This window comes from Copadichromis virginalis, linkage group LG12 (assembly GCF_057382275.1).
Source record: "Copadichromis virginalis isolate Kocher_CV1m ecotype Utaka linkage group LG12, C_Virginalis_male_GT1.1, whole genome shotgun sequence".
Classification (NCBI taxonomy): Eukaryota; Metazoa; Chordata; class Actinopteri; order Cichliformes; family Cichlidae; genus Copadichromis; species Copadichromis virginalis.
Window position 1 is genome coordinate 3,624,699 of NC_140629.1, and position 24,853 is coordinate 3,649,551.

The 24,853-nt window shown below is 39.7% G+C and overlaps 1 protein-coding gene across 1 annotated transcript in view; it reads right to left on the reverse strand.

Annotated features, from left to right (window-relative positions):
• Positions 1–20,358, reverse strand: part of LOC146696294 (protein crumbs homolog 1-like) — a 31,563-nt gene extending 11,205 nt beyond the window's left edge. Inside the window, exons 1-9 of the mRNA XM_085474381.1 lie at positions 20,259–20,358; positions 10,661–11,356; positions 9,610–9,805; positions 7,455–7,594; positions 6,409–6,594; positions 6,199–6,312; positions 2,471–3,406; positions 710–1,251; positions 137–302 (exon numbers count right to left, since the gene is read on the reverse strand). Of these exons, the coding sequence (XP_085330507.1) occupies positions 137–302; positions 710–1,251; positions 2,471–3,406; positions 6,199–6,312; positions 6,409–6,594; positions 7,455–7,594; positions 9,610–9,805; positions 10,661–11,356; positions 20,259–20,358 (3,076 nt within the window). The remainder of the gene's footprint in view (positions 1–136; positions 303–709; positions 1,252–2,470; positions 3,407–6,198; positions 6,313–6,408; positions 6,595–7,454; positions 7,595–9,609; positions 9,806–10,660; positions 11,357–20,258) is intronic.
• Positions 20,359–24,853: the final 4,495 nt, after the last annotated feature.

Below are 24,853 nucleotides of genomic sequence, written 5' to 3' on the forward strand. Positions count from 1 at the left end.
GGTCCTCCTAAAAATCTAATGTTAAAAACTTTAATACAAGATTCCTGATTTAAAAGAAAAAGAGCAGAAACAAATAAACCTGAATCTCTCTGGTTTGAAAAAACACAGTGCCAATCACTGCTCAGGGATTACTCACACTCATAACCATCCTGCAGCTCCATGCAGCGCACTCCCTCGGGGCAGGGCTTTTCGACGCACCACAAGCGAGTCTCGCATAGCTCACCCCGATAGTTGGTGGAGCAGTTGCATCTGAAGTCATTCCAGGTTACCTGACACTGTCCACCATTGAAACACGGTTCATCCTGTGCACAGACAAACACAGATGGATGGATTAGACCATCGCTTGTAAAATCTCTCACCTGATGCGACCGCATAGGTTAAGGCTACTAAGAGGATTGAGCGCTAACTTACAGATCAGCAGGATTCTCAACCAGATGAATGATAATAGGGTTATCACAACCAAGCTATTAGACAGTCCTGCAATTGCCATGAGATACAAGAGCCATATATTTTCCCATAAATCAACTTTGCAGCGTATATTAATCTCTCTCATTTCATTTTCATTTTGTCTGTAGTCAAATAGAAATGTTTCCAAACAGGAAACCTCACTGTGAGGGGACTGTACTTACCAATCCATCACCATAATAAATGATTATAAATAAAACTGTAAATCATGAGAAATTAAACAGGGATGCACCGCATCCTTTACCTTGCACGTATCATCACTTTGGCATCCTGGCAGCAGGTTATCCTCGGTGCTTGCCTGGTAAACCTCCATCCCCTCTGGATAACCTTCAGCAACCAGATGCTTGTGATCCAGTCGAATGTCCTGCAGACAGCCCTTGAAGTTTCCACCCCAGGCATTCGTGCTCTTGCCTGCAGGGAGCCCTCCAACATATGCCACATCCCCGGCTTCTACACTCACATTTCCTAAGGCACGATTATTGCCCGCTTTGGGAAAAACCACATGGCCACAATGTACCTTTACAATCACCAAATTATTTTTCCCATCAGTAACTGATCTCGCTTCTGAGAGAAGCGTGGTGTGAGGACTGTAGAGAGCAACAGTGCCTTCTTTCAGGTAGATAGTCAGGTAGGCGTCTCCTTCTCGATGGAACTGCAGGAGCATGCCACTGTGTTTGAGAGAGCGCATAAAAAACGAAACGCTAAAGTTGTCACCGTGAGTTTCTGATATGTTGAACATAGAATAGCTGGTGCTGTTTTCATGTCCAAAGGTCCAGGAAGGGTACTCTGAAGTAGGGGGAAGAAGGACAGAGCTTTAGTATTTTATCTCATGAACTATTAGATTTTATTATATTTATTATGCAAATGTGTTAGTTTTTATTTTCATATTAAGATTTTAAGTACTAAACAAATGACGAGCACTGTGACATGTATGAATCAGGCTGACTGCAGAGGTTGGTTAGTGAGCTCTTCAGTAGCATCAGTAGCATTTACTATTACATTCTTTCTTTATGATATTATAATTTCATTATGATTATTTGTGTGATATATCATATAAGATCCTAGAGCAAATAGTAATTTCTTTTACTCAAAAACTAAATGTAATTGGCTAAATTAGTTTAAATTAATGCCAAGTTGTGCAGAAACCACAACTGCACTCTAAGGTCAAATAAAAAGGTGTTACTCAGTTTTTAACTGATGCATTTTGGGTCATTTTCTGCTTTTTTATTACTTTACTTTTATTACTTTTTCTATTATTTTATTACTTTACATTCTGTAATCAGTATTTTTGAAACAATTTCATTCAATTTTCTTTTATTTCTATAGTGTAATTTCACAACAACAACAATCCCCTCAAACAGAACCTACTTTGAACAATGAGAAACCATTTTCAAGACTTGGCCTGGGCTTGAACATTATTAACAGATTTTGACCGATGTTATTGTTTAAAAGGAAGCCATAGTCTGATAAAACATTTTTGCTTAGTTTCACTGAGCTGTTGAAAGGTGCTTTGCCTTTATCAATCATTAGTTTGAATTTTCCCTCTTACAATTCTAGTTTTGGTGGAAATTACTCTTAGCTGGTAAGAGGTGATTTTGCTTAATATAACCCTGGAGTCACTTTTCAGTGCTTCTGGTTTGACTGGAATATCTGCTTCTTATAACATATGGCTGTTGACGCAGATGCAGCTAGCATTAAAGCTGTTACTTGTAACCTCTTAACATCCACTAGATCAAACCATGTTTACAGATGGTGTTGTGTTAAGGTTGCATTTTAAGAAGATGTAACATTTGAATCAAGTCTCTTTTTGTGACCTCGCAGTTCATAGTTATACCCAACAGGTAAAATTTCCAAATAAAGGGAGAGCTGTGAATCTAACCATAACTAGGACACCTGGGATTTTGTGTGTTGGGTTACTAAACCTAAGAAGTTTTTCCCTGTTCTGTTAATTTGTCCAGAAAACCCTTTTTTTCAGTCAAAGCAGAGGTGAGATGTTTACTCCTACCTTTTCCACAGTTTTCTCCATAGTACGGTCGATGGCACTGACAGCTGGCACCGACCCACATATCCACACACTGTCCACGCTGCATGCATGGGTCCTCACCACACCAGTCTGGTTTGGTACATCCCAGTTCCAAGCCCGAATTCTCCTCCCTGATGAGATCTTGAGGCAGCAGCAGCTTATAGTCAACTTGAAAGTCTTCCATGCAGCCGATGAATGCCTTTCCACTGGACAAGTTGCCCACATATTTCTGTGGTGCCCCTCCTATATACAGCTGTTGGAAGGAGCTGGATTGGAGGAAGATCAGATGGTTTCGACCCTCATTCTTTACTTGGCATCCTTCCTCACAGCCGGGTCCTTTTACAGCCAGAACCAATCTCTCATCCATGGTCACGGTTACCGTGTGCCATTCTCCATCATTGACTGGGCCTGGGTAATTGGCCCACAGTAGCTTCCCTGATTTTACCTTTGCTTGGAGGGAGCCTTTGACAAGCTCGAGAGAGACAAAGTTCTCCACGGTGCCCCGGTAGTAGAGCACCATGTCAGGAAGAGTACTCCTGAATCGAAGCTGCATGTGTAGAACATTTGGCTTTGTCTTGTTCTTGAAAACAGGCAACTGCATATGGACGTAACCCTCTGAGTTGAAGGAGAAGGTGGTGGAGGTATTGCAGTGATCTCCTGTCCAGCCAGCAGGACACACACAGGTGTAGCCGTGTTCACCGTTCTTGATCAAAACAGGGACGCAGCCTGCTCCATGCTGGCACTGGTGCTGCCGGCAGCCGACGAGCCTGACGTCGCAGTCTGGCCCCCCCCAGGGCTCATGGACGGGCTCCAGCACAGGGCAGTGACACCTGTAGGAATTGGCAGCATCTTCGCAGGTGGCGCCGTTCTTGCAAGGATTACTGTCACACTCGTTGATGTCTACCTCACAGTGTACACCTGCACGAGGAAACACTGACATTTAGTGTCACTGCAACTTACTCCAGCAACACTCGTCCAACTTTGCCATGCTAAAATACATTCACATGGATCATATTTTCACTACAACATCTCTTAGATATCAAGTCAGTGAAGCACACATGTAGATGAAGACAAGGGATGAGCTTTCTGCGATTAACAGATGAGGAAATGACCTGAGGAAATAGCTGTTAATTTCACAATTAGACAACAATAGGATCTTCAGTCTCCCTAACACAATTAACTTAGTGACTGTCTTGTTGACTGCACCAACTGAACCTTTAAATATTGCATTTGTTAGCTGTGTATGACACACCCTCTGTGTGATCGGTGGTCAGCGCCTTGTCAAACTCTGTTCAACGTTAACTCTCAACAGCAGCAGTCAACTTGCATTAACCTAGTCCTCTGAAACACTCTAAACCCGAGGTGTCCTAAAGCTGCTCCTTCAGGCTGCCAATGCGCCACTCTCATAAAAACCTTGCAACTCTATGCAAATCTCTTCTATGCAATCAAAGAGTGCTGCATCATACCTGTTACCCACCAGGGCCCACAGCAGCAGCACAGCAGCAGCACCAGCCTCTTTTCTTCCATGACCCACTGAGGCACTGGACGACACACAGCTCACACTGGATGAGTGAAGTGACATAACCAAGTCTTCTCTCTCTCTAACATACGCACACACATAAACCAGAGGTGCCTCCTCTTCTCTACTCTGTACCAGGCAGACAGGCAGAAGTGATTACACCAGCCCTGCCCACCTTTCCTTCTGCCTTTTTTCTCCCTCCTCCATCAGTCTGTGAATTCCTCCCTCCCTTCTTCCTCCTCCTCCTTCCTCACTCACACCCTATACTCCTACTCCTATCTGCAGCTCAGTCCTATCAAAGCGATTAGCTCCCAGCCTCCAGCTGGCTCCTGTCAGTGTATGACAACAGGAATGCTGAGCTGCAGTCCCCTCCTTGCTCCATGAGCTGGTTTGTAGTTACTCACCAGTGCCAAGTACTTCCTGGAAAGAGCCAGCAGGAGGTGCTGCATGTTCAGTGTTTAAGGTGTGTGGGCCAGGTTTGAAAAGCACCGGACTATATAATAATATATACAATATATATCTATATTTCATTTTGTTTAGACCCTCTGCTCTTGTATGAATTAAATCCACAGCGAAATCATTAGTAGCAATGAACTGCACGTGCTTCTTACTGAAAGCTGGATTGATGACACTCACAGCATAATGAAGAGCTGATCGAATAATCACCCGCTGCAGACACTATAGTTTTGAACACTGCACCAGTAAAAACAGGAGCGGTGGTCAAATTACTGTGATATGTAAAAATTATTTTATTTGTAAATTTTTGTCATGTAACAGATATTTGATTTTTACATTTCTAAGCTTTATTAAATATATAAAAATGTCTCTATGTCAACATTTTCTCCTATAATTTGAAAAAAATGATTCATCAGTTAGTCTTGCACCTCTTAACTTGCAACAAAGAACATATGCATGTAGCACGTTTCTACCTAAGCACTCAAAGAGCTTTATACATGTCCTATTCATCCATGTAAGTGCTTTCTAGCCAACATTCACACTCCAATGAACACATCAGGAGCAACTTGGAGTTCAGTATCTTGCCCAAGGAGATCCAATTAGCAGACGCCCTGCTCTACCTTCTGAACCACAGCCAGCCAGGATACTGTCTGAGATACCAGGGCTTTGACAAAATAGCAGTACTTGACATGCTGGGAACAAGTATAGGATGGACCATTATTTCAGCCACAGTCATTTTCAACCACTACAAAAATAAGAAGTCCTTCAACAGATGATCTAGCATCCCAGTTCAAAAGAAGGAAGAGTCTAAATTCAGGGAAGAACCAAAAGAACATTAAGTGTTGCAAGAAGCATGAAAAACCCGGCACACCAAGGAAAAGTATACGCATAACATGTTTGATATAATCTTCAGATTCTACAAAATAAGAGTTTCCTTGTGCATCATTGTGCTGTTCTAAGTACACCTGCTCCTGGATATAGTGCAGGATGGAAGACACATGACATATGTATCATTTGGATAAGGTCCTTGTTTATTGTCCTTTATTCATTGGACTTTAATTAGGCTACTAAGCAGCTTTGCTGTAATCCCCCCCCCTCCTGACAAGTTTCTTAGGAGACCCACATTTAATGCCTGACATATGGCACCTTCTATTGGCTCTGTTGTTTTCAGCTATGCTTCTCTATATCATGTGCGCTCTCATCCACTCCTTTCCTCTACTGTCATCATTTTGTTAGCAAATACGCTCTGATTTTCTTGATGAGAGCCTTCGGCTGAACTCATCACTTCCAGAACAGATTTCTGGGCTTCCAGATTAGTGATGTGGGTCAGTTTGTTTTCAGTAGTTTGGAAGCACTTTTGTTTGGCATAGCAGATTCTTAGGTAATCCATCTACACTGACTCCTAATGACAATGTTCAATTTGAACTGTTTAGTTCAAATTGTCACACAAACGAGGACCTTGAGGTAAAAAAAACAGAAATATTTAAAAGGAAATAAAGAGTTTTTTAAAGAGATACTGTCGTTTCTGCTCCAGCTGACGGTGATTTTTTAGTGCAGGCAAGGCTCAGCACACACTTCACCACTGTGACACCAGATCAGGCTACATCACTGATTCTATATCATCTGTCCTGGTAGATTATATAACAGCCTCTACTTTGTGACACTGAAGGAAGAGAACAGAAAACACAACTTGTTAGGGGGTAAAATTAAATAGCTGATAAGAGGTGTCTCCTACCTGTAAAGCCATCTGGACAGACACACTGATAAGAGTTGACGAGGTCCTGGCAGCTTCCTCCATGCTGACATGGAGCAGACTCACACTCGTCCACATTAACAGAGCAGTCGTCTCCTGCAAGAGGATTATATCAGTGATATTTATATCCACGTCACCTTCACATCAACGAGGCACATGCAGAGAAACTCAAGTGGTTTTTGTCTGGTTTACCAATGAATCCTGGCAGACAATGACAGATGAAGCCGGCGGCCACATCATAACTGAAGTCAGCAGTGCTGAGTTCAGGAAGCTTTCTGTAGTTCACGACATCTGAGCGTTGAAAACACTTTCCACCATTGTGACAGGGATGCTGCTCACACTCATCTATATCCACCTGGCAGTCGTCTCCCTCGTAACCTGCTTGCACATAAACACAAACACATTATATACTTATTCTTATAATAATATTCAGTCTGTCAACATACTTACATGGTGGTAAGAACATCATGCTATATTGCCTCAGTCCTACAATAACTACAAAATAAGAAATATTCAAATATTAAATATATTAAAAAATACTTTCTGAGGAGGATCAAATGTAACCAAAATAAACATTTTACTGAAATATTCAAGCCCCCCAAGACTTTTCTAAAGCTGTTTCTTTAGTTACTCCCCAGAACGACTGTTTCTTTCTTTAGCAGGACATCGTTTCCACTTTAACCTCCTTCCATTAGATATGAGATTGATTGTTTCTGAGCAATCAAAGCAGAAAACGGCGCCAGCATGTCAGTGTTTTAAGTGTGCTGAGCAATGCAAAGTTAGAAATAATCTCTGAATTTGTTGTTCAGAAGCTGATGTGATGCGTCCAACACAACAGCATGTTTACAGTTCGTTGGATAGTTTGACCTTCAAACGATGGGGGCACAGTTTTTTTTTTAATAATTCATGTGATTTTTAAAAGGCTTTAAATTAGTGTAAATAATCAGACTCAGGGACACCTGCTAAACACAGCTTAGCTTTTCTCATCTTCAGCCTGCGTCTGCATCTTTGTACGTCCTCCTACGTTAAAGAATGTCCCTGCTTTTGAATGGTGGCTCTGCTCTTTATGCCCTCAGACTCAAGAGTCCTTAACTGCTTTGTTCAGTGTGATTCATGCATGGGAAACCCCGCAGCTTTTCTTTTTTTCACTTTTTAGCATTTTTGGTGAGTAGTTATATAACACAAGCCCTAAACCATGGTGAGAGGTGGTTTAGACTTTAAGTTGAACCACAGCGTACCTGGCCAACACAGGCACTTGTACTGATTGGTCCCCTCCAAACACGTGGCTCCGTTCTGGCAGGGGTCAGAAGCACATTCAGGAATATCCTCTTCACAGTAGTCGCCTACAAAGCCTGTCCCCTCACAGTCACAGACATAACTAGAAGAGACAAGATAGGCAGTCTTAGACTGATTGAGCATGTCTATCATACTACACATTAGATTACTGTTGCACTGTTGTAGCTGGTTGACATAGAGTGCATTTTAACCTCCTAGCACCTGCTGTCTGTGTGTGGCATCACATTTTGGGGTGTTTAGACCAAAATACATTTTGCTCTACAAGGGCCTGATATCCACTTACAAGGACTTTACACTGCCACTGTTCGATCCAAGTTTAAAGCCAATGTCCTCAAATGTGGATCTGATTTTTCTCAGAAACAAAAACCAGGTTAAGGAAAATGTTGTAATTCTTTGTTTTTACATTCATCAGGTTCCAATCAACCCAAAAAACAAAGAGAAATTAAAGATGCTGCCATGGAAGAGTTTGGGTCTTAGGAGGTTAAGATGAAAACTTCCCACTGGGCTCCAAGTATCTTGTTATCGCCGCTTGACCTCAACATTGTACACAAAACACAAATATCAGTGAAATTGTAAAAGATTAAATTTTTAAAAGTGCATCCTCACATGTGACAAGCTGAAACAATGAAATGTTATGTTTTGATTTATTTTTATTTTATTTTTTTACAAAAAATATACAAATGGAAACAATGTTTTGCTGTGTAATTCATAATAATTCTACTTGAATAATACTACAAATGCAGACAGATCAAAGAGTTTTAGTATCAAAGCCACTGACTTGATTTCTTATAAATCGACTTTTTTCAGCTGTAAGAAAATTCCTTTTTTTATTACACTGACAAAATAATGGTTGCAGCTGTAAACAAATAATAAACATGTACTTGTGATGCTAAATGCAACTTAAGTACAGGCCAGTAAAGCATCAAAAAATCAATTAATTTAAATAATGATTTTTCTACGATTTTGTTTCTAAATGATGTTCACTCATTTGATTCTGACTCAGTGTAAGATTTACATACTGATGCTTATAATGTGAAACTACTACATCCTTTATCTTCTTCACTCGATGCTGTTAAAATACATTTTACTGTCCCAGGCATTCACAGCACCTACAGCTGTGTGAGGACTATGACCGTGACAGACAGTAAGAGGATTAATTCCTGTCCTTGATCAACTTTAATGTCTGCCGTGCAGTCCTGGGCAGACACAACACAGACTGACACAGTGCACCTGTATGTTAGTGTACACTAGTCTCTTCCTAACACCGATTATCTTCTGTTTTTCAGTCCACCTGACTGTTAAATATTCTGCTCATTACCTTTATCCTGCTAAATTATAAGGTTTGATTACAGTGATTATGAGGATTATGAGTCGTGTTGTTGCACTGATGAATTCCTTCTATTTGATGTACTACTACTTATATGTACTACATGATTGTACTACACATGTTTTTATCTTCAGACACAGCTGTGCCATTTCAACAGTACAAAATGCTGTCAGTTTGAAAAACAACGAATAATTATTTCACTACAGTAAATATCACTACATATCAAAACAGTTTGATTTGCTAAAGTTTTACTTCGGTTTTTGATGCTTTGAATCTGTTGTATTTCCTTCTTCAAACAGCTCATTTGCACAGTAAACTATGAGGGTTACATTTTTTACATGTAGAAAAATTAGGCATGTCAGGGACACCCCCACCCCCGACTCTAATCATTCAATTCTAGTATGAAGATATGGTTCAAGTTTAAGTTTAGGGAAACAGCCCCGTATGGAAAATATATTTATAGGTCTTATAAAGTTTGTATCTGTCTTGTGTGAAACTTGTATGAAAAGCATATAAGAGTGAAAACAGATATAAGATCCCTTGAAAAATTATATAAATAAAACTTGTATATGGATACTTCCTAAAACAATATATGGAAGTAATGAGAAAGTGGCCACTTTCATGAGTGAAGCATATCAGCCTTACATGAGTCACTATATGAAGAAGGCCACATCTGATGCAAGTCTTTTAAAAGTTTATTCTATTTCTTTTCCATATGGGGCACATTAATGACATCCAGGGTATATTCAGTATATTGAAAGAAATACTACCTGTTCACTCCGTCTATGCATTTTCCTGTATTTAGACAGGGCCAGCTGGCACATTCATCAATGTCGACTTCGCAGTCTTGCCCCTGGAATCCAGCCACGCACTCACACGAGTACATGGCAACATGATCTCGGCAGGTGGCGCCATTTTGACAGGGACGAACCTCACACTCATCGATCTCCACCTCGCAGTTAATCCCTGCAGAGGACACAGGCGGGATGGCAGAAGGCCAGCGCATGAGATTTGGCGATGCATTGTCATATATGTCCACAATGATCACATTTCACATTTGAAATAATCAGATGTAGGATTAGCAGTTTGAGGATAGACAGCTATCTCGGGGTTACTCACTGGAATTATTTTGCAGAGTTTCAAGAGATCATCTTTAGCTGCCACTGTCATGTGGTACAAACTACATTAAACTAAACAATGCCAGCTACCTGATTCACACTGTGTCACACTGTGATATACACAATGAGATGTTTTGTTCTCTTTACATCATATTCCAAAATATACCCTCCCGATTAAGCTCTTTTTAGCTCTGCAGTCTCAAAACTGCAGCTTCCTGTACCACTGCCTCGTATTTCTACCAGCCCAGCATCCTTTTGTAGGTTATTGAGGAATGTTTACGCATGACTTACCAATTTTAAATATAGCTTATTTTTGTTGAGCGATAAGCTTGGAGCAAATCAATAATCTGAAACCTGAGAATTTCCTGTTGTCCACAGCAACTTGTTCTCCCATCTGACACAATGATTAAACAGTACCTGGTCTATGTTACACCTACATGTTTGCTGGGAGTGACAAAGGTTATTTAAAGATGTATGATTATAATAAGACAAGAATTACAGACTATACACTGCTACTGTTAAATGAGCCAATATAAGTGTAATTAAATCTTATTGGACTTATTTGGGAAAGTATTCTAAACCTAGAACAGCCAGTTAAAGCTGTAAATTTAAAATATGTTCATATGAAGCTCGGTACCTTACAGTTCCTGGACTATGCTGCTCTGCCTGTTGTAAACACGACCTGCTTCAAATACCTGCTCACCTTTATAGCCTGGAGCACAGTCACACCTGTAGTGATCTACCTCATCCCAACACGTGCCATTATTCTGACAGGGTCGGGAGGCACACTCGTCGATGTCCAAATGACAGCGGGAGCCTTGAAATCCTGGCACACAGAAACACTGGTATGCATTCACTCCATCTTTACAGATGGCTCCATTCTGGCAGGGCTCCGACTGGCACTCGTCTACGTTCTCCTCACAGTTTGTCCCCTGGTATCCTGCAGCACACTGGCACAGGTGCCCAGTGTCAGGGATGTCCGTACAGGTGCCACCGTTCTGGCATGTTTCCTCTGAACATTTGGTCACATTATCCTGGCAGTGCTCACCACCAAAACCAATTGGACAGTGGCAAGAATAGCCATTGACTCCATCGACACAGTAGGACTTATTACCCTGGCAGGGGTTACTCTGACATTCATCAACACCCTGGGTGCAATTGAGCCCTGCGAAACCACCCGGGCAGAGGCAGCTGTACTTGCCAGTTCCAGGTTTGCTTGTGCAATTGCTGCAAGTTGCATCGATGCAGGCATCATACAGGTCCTCACAGTTTTTACCTGTGTACCACACTGGTTCTTTGGGGCAAAGGCACACGTAGTCGCCAAAGTGGTCAAAGCAAGAGCCGCCGTTGTTGCAAGGAGACGATAAGCACGCATCTTCTGCTGCTGTGCACAGCAGGCCTGGAAATGAAAGACAAACTTCCTGTTAAGAACACATAAAATCATGTTTCTTTACTGTCACTTTGTGATAGAGGTTTCTTCACTAACTCAGCCCTTAGAAGGGCTGTTTAGTCCAATTTGCTTACAACTCAAACATATAAAGTCTCTGTTAGCGTTGCACGTCGTGGCGTTAGTGTTTGTCCCAGCTCATCACTTTAACCCAAACTGCAACATTTACCATCCTCAGTAGTTTTAGTAACTAAACCAAAGTGAGACAAACGAAGCCAAGCGATGAGTGAAGCAGCTCGTTTCACAGTGTTGTGATTTATTGAGGCCCCTGTTATATTAACACAGTCTTTAAAGCACGTATTATAAACACTAGTCAACATAATGGATGTCCACACTACACAGTATTTAGTAAACATTTTGAAACTTTACAAAAACTATAAAGATATTGTTCATATATATTTCTAACAATTAGTAAAAATTAATAGTAGTTTATTTATGTATTTTTTTGTGTGTAATTTCATTTATTTGAATTTATCTGATAAAACTATAGATAATTATGATAAATACCACATGGATCATTTACTGGAGCATGGAAATGTTTGTCAGGTTAACTGATCTTTCTACATTTGCCGCAGGTGTAGCTGCAGGAAGGATTCACCTTTGAGGTGCAAACGAGACTCACCCCGTCTCCAAATGTACAAAGCATCCTGCAGAGATGTTCATTTAACCTCAGCCTGTATACGCAATGACAAGAACAAATGTGGGCACTGCAACAAAATACCCGAGAAGTCATTTTATATGTTGAACCTTGCATTATAATAGGCTCTTCCAAAGTTTCGGTCTAGCTGTAAAATGACTCTTTATCACCCCTAAAGCAGAAGAAACACCTGTATGTCAAGAAAGCCCATTGTGACACCTCCCTCTCCTTCCTCCACTAACAAAGTGTTGGATTTTCACTACTGACATCTACACTCACAAATTTATGGAATTACTGTAAGATGTTTTGAATAAAATCACCCCAATAAAATGGCAGCCACTGTGTCCCACTGCTAACAACCTCCCAGTAACAATCTGTTTATATCTTCCCTGCAACACCTACAGTCCTCATTTCCCACTGTATCCACTTTAACACCCCCAGTTCCTCTCACATGCATTTGCTATCACCGTCTTTATCTGCTCTTACTTCCTCCTCACATGAGTGTCTCACATCTCCATGCACCACCTTTCTGCTTTCCAAACCTGAGAAGTGCTGCATTGTTTGTTTCCTCTGTTTTAATTTCATAGTTGATAATAAGCCTCAGCATGCTCACTTATGACCAATAATCACACTTATGATGACAGGAAACAGGAGGAAAGAGAATGAGACTGAAGATTAATGGCTGTAGTGAAGGAGTAGACCGAATACAACGCTGAGGCCGATAATCCAACGTGGAGACTCTTAAAAAACAAAGAATAATAGTCTTCATGTTATATTATAGACATATTATAGTCTTCATGTTATATTATAGACATATTATAGTCTTCATGTTATATTATAGACATATTATAGTCTTCATATTATATTATAGACATATTATAGTCTTCATGTTATATTATAGACATATTATAGTCTTCATGTTATATTATAGACATATTATAGTCTTCATATTATATTATAGACATATTATAGTCTTCATATTTGAGTGTCTAAAGTGGGCCCTGATATAATTACATCTTTTGAGTTTGAAATTAAAACAAAATGTCAATCTAAGAAAAGAATAAAACTTAAATATCTGAAAGTTACTAAATATTTATATATTTCTTATACTGTTTACAGCAAAGTGGTGAGCACTATAGTCTCTCTGCCATCTGGCTGAAGCCTGTCTGTGTGGCGTTTGTTCTCCCCGTGCCTGCATGAGTCCTCTCTGGGTACTCTGGCTTCACCCCACAGTCCAAAGACATATTAGTCAGGAAACACTTGAGCTGAGGACAGTTTACTGTTCAGTGTTCATTATAAGCAGCAATGTGCACTACTAGCCAACTAGATCAGTTAAATGTTTGTGCGCTCTTTAGCAACACAAATGCCTGGTTAAAGGACATTATTCAGAGTTCATAGATAAAACTAGTTAATTGTTGGTCCTAAGCACAGTATGTAGGCTGTATGAATAATACAAAGCACAACACATTTCAGCAGCACCTAAGACATAATTTATTTATTGACAAATGCAATTAAGGAAATCAGATAAAGGAAATCCACCACATCCAATAATTTGTCTAGCAGAGAATCATCTACTATAGATTATTATTATTAGTAGTAGTATTGTCATTCTTATTATTACAGGTGTTACAGAACACAGAGGTCCTGAGGAGCCACCACAGCAGCTATTAAACTACAGATGCTTTAATATTTTATCTCTAATTCGGATTAGTTAGACAGCCTCCTGTTTAATGAAGTAGATCTAATCAAGTGATTACAACTGATAATGGCCTGCAACTGTGATACAAAATGCATTATGAAAATTACACTACTAAATTTGAATATGAAAGTGTGATATGTATTTGATAAAACATGGACTATATTGGTTTTGTTGTGTCATGATGAGCTGTGTGGCAGGCTAGGTTAGGACGCACAACTCTGAGACTCTCTTGACTTAAAGCAGCAGCTTTGCTAAAAGTAAAATACATGAACTAAACAAAAGGTGAGCTAGAACTACAACCATACATTGGTATACATGACCCGACCAGAACCGACAGCTAATTCGGAGATCGGGACAACAAACAGAGGGAGACTGAAATACACAGGCAGGATAAGGATGACGGACCAACCACAGGAGGAGAACTATGATTATGAAGCGCAAGAAACTAAACGATGTAACAAGAACACCAACCGTACAATAAAAACATAAACCTCCTTTTAAACCCAATTAAACAGTCCAAAACCTGAAGATTAAACGCTAACATAAGCACAAAAACTAACTGAACAAAACCAAGAAATATTAACAAAAACTCAAAAACACATGAACACTGGGTCACCAGATCCAGGAACATGACAGAAATGCAGCGAGTCAGATATTACGTTGTGTAGTCTCTCTTACATCAACATTTTTCTAGTTTTCTTTTTTTAGCCTCCCTCCTTCTCACCCCCTCCAACCTGCCTCCCCAGACTAGTATGGAAAGCTGAACTCCATCAGAACTCTGGGCTTTAACCCGCACTGGCTCTAATTCTCATCAGCACTGTAGAAGTGGGCAAACAGGGACAACTGCTGTCCTCACTCCTTCATCCAAACTCAGTCAACCCCTCACACATTCCAGGGAGATGATAACAGCTCCTCCTACACACACAGCCCATCAGCCCCCGTGCCATTACAGAACACATCATAGATCACGGCCGCACAGGGTCGATCCCTGACACTGACTGGTACCAGCCTCTCGATCCAACAATAACACTAAGCAGAGACGTGGACTGTTAGCAGGTAGAGTGATGTCAAGCTGCCGACGCTCTCCAGAGACCTCAGCGTGTCTCTTTAGGGAGTCTTCACTTTAACATAGACCATGACCATTCCCTCTGATGAGAAGAAGGATATTGACTCAGTGTAATGCTCTTTTTTAAATCCCTCTTTTGGATAATAGTCAGATTTTCATTTGATTTGTATTCGCAGATTTCCTAACACTGAACCTAATCCATACTTTAACTCTGAGCTCTAAAACATTGGGCAATGAGCTCAAAAAATACTTTTTTACTAGTAAAATACAAAATAATAATAGTGTGTCCCAGTCAGAATGTCTCTACTTTGTTGTTAAGACTTTGTAGAACCATTATTATATTTTTATATCAGAGAATCAGGGAATAGGGGTACATAGACCTTAACAGCCGAATACTCATGCATGGTTGTTACACACTTTGTTCCACAGGTAAACTCACTTTGTTTTGTTTCTAATTCTAGCAATTCATAGAAGACCTCCTCCTGTTCACCTGGATGTTCTGTAAGGCAGAGATATGTATAAATCTTATAAAGTTTGTATCTGTCTTGTGTGAAACTTGTATGAAAAGCATATAAGAGTGAAAACACATATAAGATCCCTTGAAAAATTATATAATGAAACTTGGATGTTTTGGATACTTACTAAAACAATGTATGAAAGTAATGAGAAAGTGGCCACTTTCATGAGTAAATCATGTAAGTTTTTACTATTTCTTTTCCATATGGGCTCCAACCTTTTTTGCGCCACGGACCGGTTTATGCCCGACAATATTTTCACAGACCGGCCTTTAAGGTGTCGCGGATAAATACAACAAAATAAAACTAGTACTGGTACCGAAAAAAAGAAGATTTATTCATAACACACGTGAAAAGACCCAGGAAAACCGAGTAAACGATAAAAAGGATAACAAAATAACGCTGAAAACCGATAAAAACCCTGAAAACCAGACATTTCACACCTGAGCCTCAACTCTCGCGGCCCGGTACCAAACGACTCACGGACCGGTACCGGCCCGAGGCCCGGGGGTTGGGGACCGCTGTTGTAAGGCACAAGTAGAATTTGAGCAAAGCAGGTACATGTTCAACACAAGAGGTCCAACGAGGGACTCTTGAGGAATTCCACATGTTGGCTTTTCTCAAATTCATCGTTATCAAGTGACATGAAGTAGTGTCTATCATGTAAACATGACCTGAACCACCTTTTCCGCTCTATCCAGCAGTATCACCTGTGATCATTTAATACCAAAACAGAAGATTTTGTCTCATCACTATGCTGTGGTATGGACAAATCCAGCCTGAAGGACATGAAAAAGGATGTTTTGCATTATAAAGCATGTAGTTGTTGCCTGAAATAGAGAGTTATTAATTATCTGAAGCAAATCTGGGGCTATTCTAAATGTGCATAATTCAAGATAACCTTAAAGACAGAAACTTCAGTTCGAGTGTGATGTACTGTAAGCAGTCAGTAAAGTTCATGTACAGGCATACTTTAGCCATTAGATGTAATATGTTGTAGCAAAATGCATCATTTGAAATAAAGTCTGCTCTGCCTGTGTGTTGTTTCAGACATATACAGCAGAGTAATACTTACGTCATCATCTGTTCAAATATTATAAAGAAAACAAAAAGCATCCTGATGTCTCAAATGCTAATTAGAATAGATTTTTCCAACTTTGTCCCACATAACAAAAAGTTGTCAAAAGAAGCTGAAAATGTGCAGAAAAAATCCTTTAACAACAGTCCTGGAAAGAGGATCTGATTTAAGAACCTTATTTCTATGAGGCACTAGTGCCATCCAGTGCACCAACATGCCCACTATCACAGTGGGGAAAAAATTAACAGTCAAGACGTTTGACCACAACCGAAAGACACCAATACATTTTGTTTAAAACAAAAACAAAGGTAGGTGTTTTTTATTTTATCATTTTATCTACTTTTTGGATGTCTTTTAGACAAATGCTCCATTTGTCAACAGGAAGTGGTGAATTATTTCAATTAGCTTGAACCATCTGCAAAAGAATGGTTTATTTAAAATAAACTGCCAGATGTTTTCTTCCCCTCAATTCAGTTTAATTACATTGAATCGAATAGAAATCCAGCTTCAAAAATCAACTTCGTTTTTCACCCAAAGTTGAATGAATATAACCAATAATGATATTATTACTAATAATAATGATATAATCCCACCACTATTAATGATAAGATGAAGAAAAAGATGAAGAGGGGGAGAAAAAAATAATAATACCAATAGTACTAGTAAAGAAATAAGGGTAAACAAATATATAAAAAAGGGAACAGATAAATAAAGTTATGCATTATTATAAAATAGAGAGAATAATAAGGGGAAACTGGGAAATCCTGGAGCTAAGAAACTGTATCCGTAACCTTGGACTCAAGGGTTGGTTCTGGATGATCCTCATTAAGAGTAGCCATGGTGATTTTGAGTGCATCACCCAAATAAATGTTATTATTGTTTTCTGTTCATTACTGTATATGATTCACATACATATCTTCCCACTTAACAAGACCAGCTGGCTAACACAGTGGATACTTCCCCGGGTGGAAACAGCCCCCACACCCTAACGAGGAAGTTTATTGGAGGAGTGGACATAATGGTCTAGTGGGTAGCTGGAGAATAAATATTAGTGACTTGGCTTTCCTCCCCACAACACCTGCTCCTGGGGATGTCCAGAGTGATGATGGTCAACCAGTAATCAAGGAGAGAGCTGGTAATGTTATACATTTGCCAGTTCTAACCCAATGAAATGTTGGCATTAAAAATAGATTTCTGGAGTTATTTCACTAACTTACTAAAAACAGCAAAACTAGAGCTAAGTGAATCAAACAGGTGACTACACATTTGTGCACAGATGGGTGCATTACAAAGGATGTAGATAGAGGTGTGTTGCTAGAAAATCAAATTCACTCTTGGCAGATGTAAAAGGCAGTCGATATGTGTTTACCCTGAGTCACGGCAACAGCACCACAGAGTCAACAGAGAGTACTGCTGCAGGGCTGAGGAAACAGCAGCGCTGTGAATCATAGATAAAGGGAAGCCCCTGGCTAACGCACGAGTTGAGCTCAGAGGAATTTTATTGAATCACCACAAGAGACTGGGCTCCGCTTTGGGCTCCTAATGCCCCACAGCAGGTGGCTGCTTTACTTTATACAAAAAAAGCACAAATCTTCTCTGACTCAACTAGCCACAGACATGCATTCTTTTGTCTCCTCCGTGAGTTACTGTAGAGGCCATGTCACTTTAAACTCACTATTTGTGTCTAGTCTGGAGGGAAATTTGTTTCTTCGTATAAGCTACACCAACTCCAATTATTTTCCGGGGAGTCAATTTGTCAGCTAGCTGCTCACAGACGTTTTAAAGTATAATACAAGGCTTCTATATACATCTTAGCCCCCATGTTTTTCATATTGTTAGTCACCAGTTTTCTATCCGCATTTCACAAATTCTTTTGGAATTAGACACAGCTCGTGTCCTATAGACGGGAATGGCTCTGACAAATGCACTTGTCTCCATTGTGTTCATCATCTGCAGAAGACAGCACTCAAGAGACCAATGGGTGAGTTTCAGGACATGTTGGTTTTGTATTTTTCCCATTTCCTAAAAATACCAAATTTGTTTTAAAGGTAACAGTAAATATATTTGTGAACAAACTCTATGTTGTTCAGCTTTTTGAGAGGTTTTCAAATGTGCTCATTGTTAAAAACTTTTTCTAAATACTTTTACTTTCATGTGAACTCTTCCAGTTTTCCAGTCTCTGTCATCCTCGTGTTCGTCTCTTCACCATCGCCCTGTCTCCTCTGTCTCTTCTCGCCTGCCTTCTTCTTTAAAACTTGCTGCGTGCCAGACCTCTTGCCATGCTCCTTAATACCCATCACCCCCTCCATTCATAGCCGAGACAAAAAAGCTGTGCAGCAGTGCAGCCGGACGCTCAGCTCGTTACCATAGTGATCTTTAACAATGCCACCCACAGCCAATCCATGCCGCCGTTCTACCACCGTTTAAATGAGCTTCAGACATTTCACACAAATGAAGGTTGCGGGAAAAATAGGTCAGTAGGGTTTCATAAGGTTTTGAACCCCCCCAACAGTACACACCCAGACACACCCTGCACACATTTAGGAGCCATAAGGAGCACACCTACTTAAACCCTGTTATATCTCTTGGTTCTCTGATAGAGTATGGATTCAGGAGGTTGAAGCATACGCTCATTCGAGTTAATCTTGTGATCTCATGAGCACAGTATGATGTAAGTAAAGAAATGATTGTGCTAAACCTCCAGTTAAAAGATATATTTCTCACTTGTAGTTTTTAGCACACACAAAAAACACAAAAGAAAAAACTAAAGACACTTTGTAACTTGGTGCCATTTCCATGTTCATTAAGTACATTTGATCTTTTTCATAGTAACACTTCCCTCTAATAAAAAGGTGGATTCAAATCATAATAGCAGAATATGTCACAGAGCACAACAGAGCGTCCAGATCCCCTCACTGCAGGCGTCCTTTAATTTGGCACCAATATGTATACATTTGTTATACAATATGTAGTATATCTGTAACATCCTTTACCTTTAAATGAAAAACTTACCAAACTACTCTCACAGTGTGTCCTGTTAGTTTCCGTTTTTATACATACACACTGCAGCATAAGTCTAGTGTTATTGTTCTGTTTTGTCCACATATTAAATGCGGGCTTTTTTGTAAAATGCGGGATATTACCTTTCAAATTAAGTCTCATACACCAATTTTTGCACAGCAATGTTTGCTGTTAAAAGGACTTTCCATTTAAATGTTGTAAATGTTCAAATGTTTTATAATAAAATGGCCCCAACCCTAATCTTGGTGGGGTTGGGGTAGAGTTTGGGTGATGTATGTGAGCACATAAACAAACACTTTAGACACGCAAAAAACTGCACCCGTGGATGAATTTAATATGTTTAAAGGTTCTTACTCGGACAACATGTGTATGATACACTTGTTAAAGAGTGCAAAGTTATTTTAATAACAGGAAACAATATGTAGAGCTCCACAATTATAGATCACAACATTTGGATAGAACAGGATTCAATACCCTAAATGTAAATCATATTTGTGATTCATCAGACAACTTTAAATATGTACTTTCTGTTGATGATAGCACTATTTTCCGGTCTGGTGATAAATTAAATCCATCTTTATGTCCTGTTAGGTCAGCAGTGGTCTGCATGTTTATTTACTTAAGCACTGACGCGAATATGTACATGTGTATGTCTGCACAGAGCCATCGTGCTGTTGTAAAATACCTTATTAACTATTTGCGTTGTCGGAAAAGGGCAGCTTTATAAGATTTTCTTCTTCGTGCTACACTTTGGTTCGCTTTGATGTAACTGTGGAGGTTATTGCGATTTTATACATTCAAGACGAAAAAAATCAAAAACTCAAAGTTGGGAGCTCACCCAGTTTGAACATCATCATGGTGATGAGCAGCGTCCTCTGATATCTGGACCAAACCTTTCCAAACTCCATGGTAGAGCAGGCTGCTAATGTCAGTCTCATGCGATGCTGTCAGTCCACAGGTACTCCATTCAGCAAGATATGCGCTCCAGCTGCTCCAAAGTTAGCTGCTCGGAGCAGGCGCCTCCATGCTGGACCGCTAAGTGTGTATGTGCGTGTGTGTGTTTGAGAGTTTGTGTGTGAGTGTCGCAGGGTCGAAGTTGGAGTAAGCAGAGCGTAATCACCCCAGCAGAGAGTGAAGAGTGGAAAACGTGGAGTGGAGTCATGGATCAGACTGAACGGGTCACTTAACTCCCTGCTCGCTGTCTGCACGAGACAGCTATCAATGATAAAACCTGCACACAAGACAGTCTAAACACAGTGGTGTGGATTCAGCGGCTTGTTTTATGCTGCAAATAATTATTATTATGCTTTTTAAAATAGCATAAAAATTATTTTTCCATCAGTTGATTGGCTGATATGTCGTTTCTCTTCCATTAAAATTTCAACTTGAAGAACTTGGTGAGAATAATTGCAGAAAGGGTATTTTGGGTTTGAATAGGACAAACCAAAAATGAACAAAGACTTTTATGAGGTAAATGCAAAGTCTGGAGCACGAGAAGTCCAGAAATTAATATAGTTCAGAAAAGTATAAGAATCAAGAAGAATATTCAATTCAATTCAATTTTATTTGTACAGCGCCAAATCACAACAACAGTTGCCTCAAGGCGTTTTATATTGTCAGGTAGACCACCACAATCATATGACCCCCTATGAGCAGCACTTTGGTGACAGTGGGAAGGAAAAACTCCCTTTTAACAGGAAGAAACCTCCAGCAGAACCAGGCTCGGGGAGGGGCGGGGCCATCTGCTGTGATTGGTTGGGGTGAGAGAAGGAAGACAGGATAAAGACATGCTGTGGAAGAGAGACAGAGGTTAATAACAAGTATGATTCAATACAGAGAGGTCTGTTAACACAAAATGAGTGAAGAAGAAATACTCAGTGCATCATGGGAATCCCCCAGCAGCTGGCACCTACTGCAGCATAAATAAGGGAGGATCCAGGGTCATCTGACGCAGCTCTAACTATATGCTTTAGCAAAAACGAAAGTTTGAAAGTAGAGATAATGTCATCATAATATCAAAAGATGTCTGGAGAAAAGACAAAAGAAAAACTGGGTTATAACTACACTGAGGACAGGTGATCAGCAAGTGAAAACAATTAGCAGAGCTCGCAGATTAAAATCTAATAAATTAACACTAATTTTGGCCTCATTATTCTGAGGATTCCAAATGCAGATTCCCAAACCAACAAATCACTGGCCATGTCACTTTTCTATAGTCAGAGGTTTGTGTAAACAATGAAAATCACAGCTGTAGCAATATTTTAATCAAACAATGATGCACCACATCGTGCCCTACACTGACATGAGCACTGACATAGGCACTGTGGGGATGTATACCAGCTTTCTATTCTTCTTCTATTGGCTGCTCACTTTTCTGCTTATAGCACCAAATCACAACAACAGTTATCTCAATTATCTGTCACAGATCATCTGCCTCAGTCTCACCCCATTCCTCACACCACCCTCTTCATATCCTCCTTCATGAACTTCCCTCATGATGTCTGTGTTTTCCTCCTTCCTGGCAACCCCACATTGAATGTCCTTTGTCCAATATTTCCACCATCCCTCCTTCTGAAACATCTCAGCCTTACCTCTCTCCCTGAGCTGTCTCTCTGTGGGATTTTCTGATAATTAAGAATAAATGAAGAATACCTGGGTGCACTCAGATGATTCTCTTTGAGCAGATCGTCACAGGTCAACTGTGATCAGTGAAAATATAGCAGAAATATTAGCTGAATCCACACATCGGGTGTGAGTCAGACTCTTGACGCAGTGTTACAAGTTCTTTCTTATTTCTCAGGTGTCAAACAGTAGTGTTTCATCACATGTAAGGTGTACTTTTCCATAAAACTAAGACTGACCTCAGACATTTAATGTTCTTGGTACATTTGAGCTTAAATTTTCATTGTGCACATGGTTGTTAACATAAACTAAAAAGATGGATCAAGCCATCCAATGGATATCACCCACTATTAGTTACAGCCCATAGTGCCTCGAGCTGAACATTTTTACTGTTATCATATTTATGTTTTAAACCACGGAAGAGGGAATTCCTCTCTCTGAGAAACTTAGTAATAGTGCAAGCTCACTGGCTGCGATTTATCGTCCACGACAAAGCCCTCCCCTGCTTTGTCATCATTTATGATCCAATGACTTTGTGACTAATGATACAATAACTAACAAAATAAAAAAAATGTTATTTATATTCACTGTGACTTTAAGTTAGTTATTGAAACCTGCATCTCATCAGTAACTGCTGACTGAGGTCATAAATAATGGGAGCTGTGTGCACTTCTGTACTAACAGTTAGCAAAAGTAAAAGCAGCAGTGAAACAAAGTAGCTAAGAAGAACAGGCTGATTACGGACACAGACCTTGAAAACTCAGTCAAAATGTTTGTAATGCTTCTCACTTCCTTCTCGGATGAACACGGTGCCAACATGTACAACTTGTCTGGCACATCAACAAATAGGGAACAAGGTGAAAATGATCACTTTATGTATTATTTTTTGGACAGAATATCCAGAACACTATTTGTCAGATTTGTTCTTTTGCATTATTTTATTATTTTTTATTGTTTGTTATTTTATACAAGAAATGACAGATTCCATCTGAATAATGTTTGTGGCACGTTGAACACACCAGTGGAAATTCTGTTAATGGATAAAGTCAAACTCAGATTATCAGTTGTGGACATTTAAGTCTTGTGATTTATGTGTTCTTCTGCTTGAAGAACAAAGAACTACAGTGTGTTGTTATTATTAACAGGTAAACAGAAGATGCACCAAGCACAGTGCTGTGAAAAACTAAATTGCCTCATTCTGACTTGTTATTTTGTCTATACTTGTCATTAACATGTCCGTGATATTTCGTATCTTTGAAATAAAAAAAGTAAATATAAAATTCTGTTTTTTTTTAATGATGATTTCATTTATTAAGGAAAAAAATATCCAAACTTAACTGGTTCTATAGAATTCGTAGTTTCAACAAATACTGCAAGTTGTTCAGGTCCTAAAGGGACAATCGTACTATCAACATCATGTCTGACTGTTGGTATGTTTTTATGGAATCAGGTGTTAGTTTTACTATAACAGGATGCAAATCCTCCAGAAAGTTCAACTTTTGTTTCATATCTTTGTGTTCTTTTTGGTCAGCAGTGTTGTTTTCCTTTGAACTCTTCCCCAGAAGCTATTTTTGCCTAATCTCTTTCTTAATATCAACTCATGAACATTAAGCTTCAGTGAGGCAGGTGAGGCCTTCGGTTCTGGGTTCTTTTGTGACCTCCTGGTCGGGTCGATGCTCGATTACAGTACTTTTGGTACGCTGCTGGGAAAATTCCCCACTGTTACAAGTTTTCTTCATTTGTGGATAATGACTATCACTGTGGTTCACCACAGCCCCAAAGCCTTATATTGTCTTTGTAACGCTTTCCAGGCTGATAGACGTCAGTGACTTTGTTTCTCATCTGTTCTTTTGGGGATTGAATCTGATTGAGATGCTTTGGCGTGACCGTAAACAGACCATTCATGCTTAAAAACCCTCCAACGCAGCATAATAAAAACAATTCTACAAAGAAGAGTGGTCCAGATTCCTCCACAGTGATATGAAAGACTTGATAGATTGCCAGCTTTCACAAATGCTTGAGCGCACTTCCTGCTGTTAAGGGTGACACAACTAATATTAGGCTCTATTTTTTTACATAGGGCCAGTTTTCCCCTATTAAATCAAATATTCTTAAAATAGATTTGTTGCAGTCCCATCAGTGTAAAACAGACTTGGGCACAGACCAGTGTCAATAATGGAATTAGTGATTTTCTGCATAAACAACTGAATTCTTTTCAGTATTTGTCTCAACGTGTACACAAAACATTCCTGATGTGTATGACACTGCAAAAACAGAAAAAGCTGCTGTGTTGACTTGCCAATGTTGAAAGAGAGCTACATTCATGACACTGAGAACGTTGCCTTTATCTCAACATGCCCTGAAACCCATTAATTTTGCTCTGTAGGATGCTTTATATTAGAATTTGATGATTTAGTCTTTCATGCTGACCAAAAATATCAAAAATGGACAAGCATACATGGTAGAGTTTGTAACTCCTGCATTGAAAGTGTAAATAAATATGTCTTTAAATATGTCTTTCCTGCACAGATTAATATGTTTCTTGCATATTTGCATAGAAAAATACGTGTGAATGACCATTTCATCGACTGACACTTTACTAGGAGCAGAGCCTGAGTCCAGTCCAGATTATTATTAGGGTATTTCTGGGATCAAGAGGATTGTTGCTCCCATTCCTCTCAACATCCACCCCCACCATGACACTGGAGGTGGAGGGAGCTTATCCAGCACCTATCTGGTTGGTGGAGGGCTATGTGACAGCTAGACGAATGTCTTACCCCTTCCAAATCCACCACCCCCGCACACATGACC